The sequence below is a fragment of the Zerene cesonia genome, chromosome 22, assembly GCF_012273895.1.
Source record: "Zerene cesonia ecotype Mississippi chromosome 22, Zerene_cesonia_1.1, whole genome shotgun sequence".
In the NCBI taxonomy this organism is placed as follows: Eukaryota; Metazoa; Arthropoda; class Insecta; order Lepidoptera; family Pieridae; genus Zerene; species Zerene cesonia.
The window spans coordinates 5,602,926-5,604,855 of record NC_052123.1 but is presented as its reverse complement, the minus strand read 5'-3'; the positions used below and the strand labels follow the sequence as shown (position 1 = coordinate 5,604,855).

Sequence of the window (1,930 nt, the reverse complement as noted above, 5' to 3'; positions counted from 1 at the left end):
TTAGTATATAAGTAGAATGTTTGATTATTTAAATATTTATTATATATATCAGCTATCAGCTTTTCCGTTAATTTATAACTTATTATTGAGATATTATTTTTCTTATATATATATATATATATTTTTTTTGTCTTCAAACTGCGTTACATTTAAAATTGTTTATCTTTTTGTATACTTTTAAATGTCCCGTGCTTGTACATAAACTGTAACTCCAACCGTCGCGGTCGATGGGGATTCCTGAAAATCAGTGCTGTTAGTGGTCCGTTGAACACTACAGCTTTAAACTGAGTAGTCCCTTTTGATGGTGGACATTACCACACAGTGCTTGTGTTATGTTTATTATTTAAGGCTAGAATTAGTTAGATTTAGTACTTAATTTGTTTATTACTTTGTTTGTTATTAGTTTTAGTCTATAAATATTTTTTTGTTATTATTCATATTTGTTTTTTTCTTTCATTTTGTGTTTTTTTGTATTGTGTGGTTTGTCTGTAGTCAATAAATGTTTTTATTATTATATAAAATTTTAGTATTATTATAATTTTTCGTGTAAGATTTGTGGTTATCCTCATCTAATATTTTCTTGAAAATAGTCTAATTGAAAGAAGACTTGGTTTGACATTCTGTACTTTCAACATTTAGTGTGTAAGTTAGAGTATGAGGAGAGGAGATGCATCCGGTCTAAGTGAGTGGTTCAGGCTCGACGGAGAACAGTGGGGTTTGAGTCGGTAGGAATCCGACATCACTCATCCCTTCCTCCCGGGGAAGTGACTATCAATGCAAGATTTTTCCACTTAAGAAAAAACTTTAATTCATAATTGTATCGTTTGAATTACATAATTAAGTGTACACCTTAAATGGATTGAAATTTATTTTAAAAATGTCCTAAGCAATAGAGGGAATTCAGTCGGGAGAGGGCGAGGGCGAGGGCGAGGGCGACTCACGGTGTCGTGTCGGTGGCGGCGGTGGCGGTGGCGGCGCGGCGGCGTGTCGGCGCGCGGCGGCGTGAGCGAGGGCGGCGGCGAGGCGGGCGAGGCGGGCGAAGCGGGCGAAGCGGGCGAGGCGGGCGACGCGCCCGACGCGCGCGCCGTGCCGCCCGACGCCGCCGACCCGCCCGAGCACACGGCGCCGCTGGCCACATACAAGCTTCACTTTCATACTTATTTATGTGCACTCTTATTTAGTTCTTTTCTATATTTACTTTAATTATATATACATTGTGTGATGTGTTCACCTCGAGAAGGTTTAGAACTGACTAAATTATAGATATCATAGGCTATTGATTTTTGTATTATATGTAGTGTTATGTCCAGTTTAGTGGATCTAATAAAAAATAAATAATAGTTTAAAAAAACTAAAAAACACGCTTTTTATAAAAAACCGAACCAAAAAGTAGAAAATAAATTTAAATGAATTTAAATTAAGAAAATAGTGTTAAATTTTCAATGAATATAAATTAATAATAGTGTGAGTAAAAAAAAAATTATTTTATTAAAAAAAAGCGTGGGGTGCATGGTGTCAATGGTTTAAAATATCTATTTTATTGACAGATATGAGTAGAGTGATTATGATTTCGATAATATCTTAAGAAGCACCCCACAAAATAGAGCAAAGGCGCTACTCACTCGGAGTCCGAGTCGATGGGCTCCGCCTCGGTGGGCAGCTCGCGCGACGCCTGCGCGCGCAGGTAGCGCTCGCGCTCGCGGGCCACGCGCTCGCGGGCCTGGGGGGGACACTTTTATAGTCTTTGCAGGGTTTATGCGATCGAACGCAAACGGACAAACGGAAAAAATCACTGTTTTGTGGTTCATAAAAACACATATGCTGTAAAACAATAATCATTAAAAAAGGTTGTATTGTCAGAAAATAGCGCAGCGCTTCCGTAAGCGAGTACCTCTCGGCGCGCCTGCTCGCGCTGCACGGCGCGCTGCGC

At 39.4% G+C, this 1,930-nt stretch overlaps 1 protein-coding gene and 1 long non-coding RNA gene across 2 annotated transcripts in view; one reads left to right on the top strand and one right to left on the bottom strand.

Annotated features, from left to right (window-relative positions):
* The window catches only part of LOC119835967 (RNA-binding protein 25-like), a gene marked incomplete at its 5' end in the record, with an annotated part of 14,215 nt that overhangs the window by 7,916 nt on the left and 4,369 nt on the right, over positions 1-1,930 (top strand). Inside the window, 2 exons of the mRNA XM_038361099.1 lie at positions 606-682; positions 888-1,165. Coding sequence (XP_038217027.1) covers positions 606-682; positions 888-1,165 — 355 coding nt within the window. The remainder of the gene's footprint in view (positions 1-605; positions 683-887; positions 1,166-1,930) is intronic.
* LOC119835995 lies at positions 1,042-1,930 on the bottom strand. The gene is made up of 3 exons (XR_005288075.1): positions 1,892-1,930; positions 1,623-1,720; positions 1,042-1,128 (listed from the first exon to the last, which is right to left on the bottom strand). It is a non-coding gene; the product is annotated as an uncharacterized LOC119835995 (long non-coding RNA).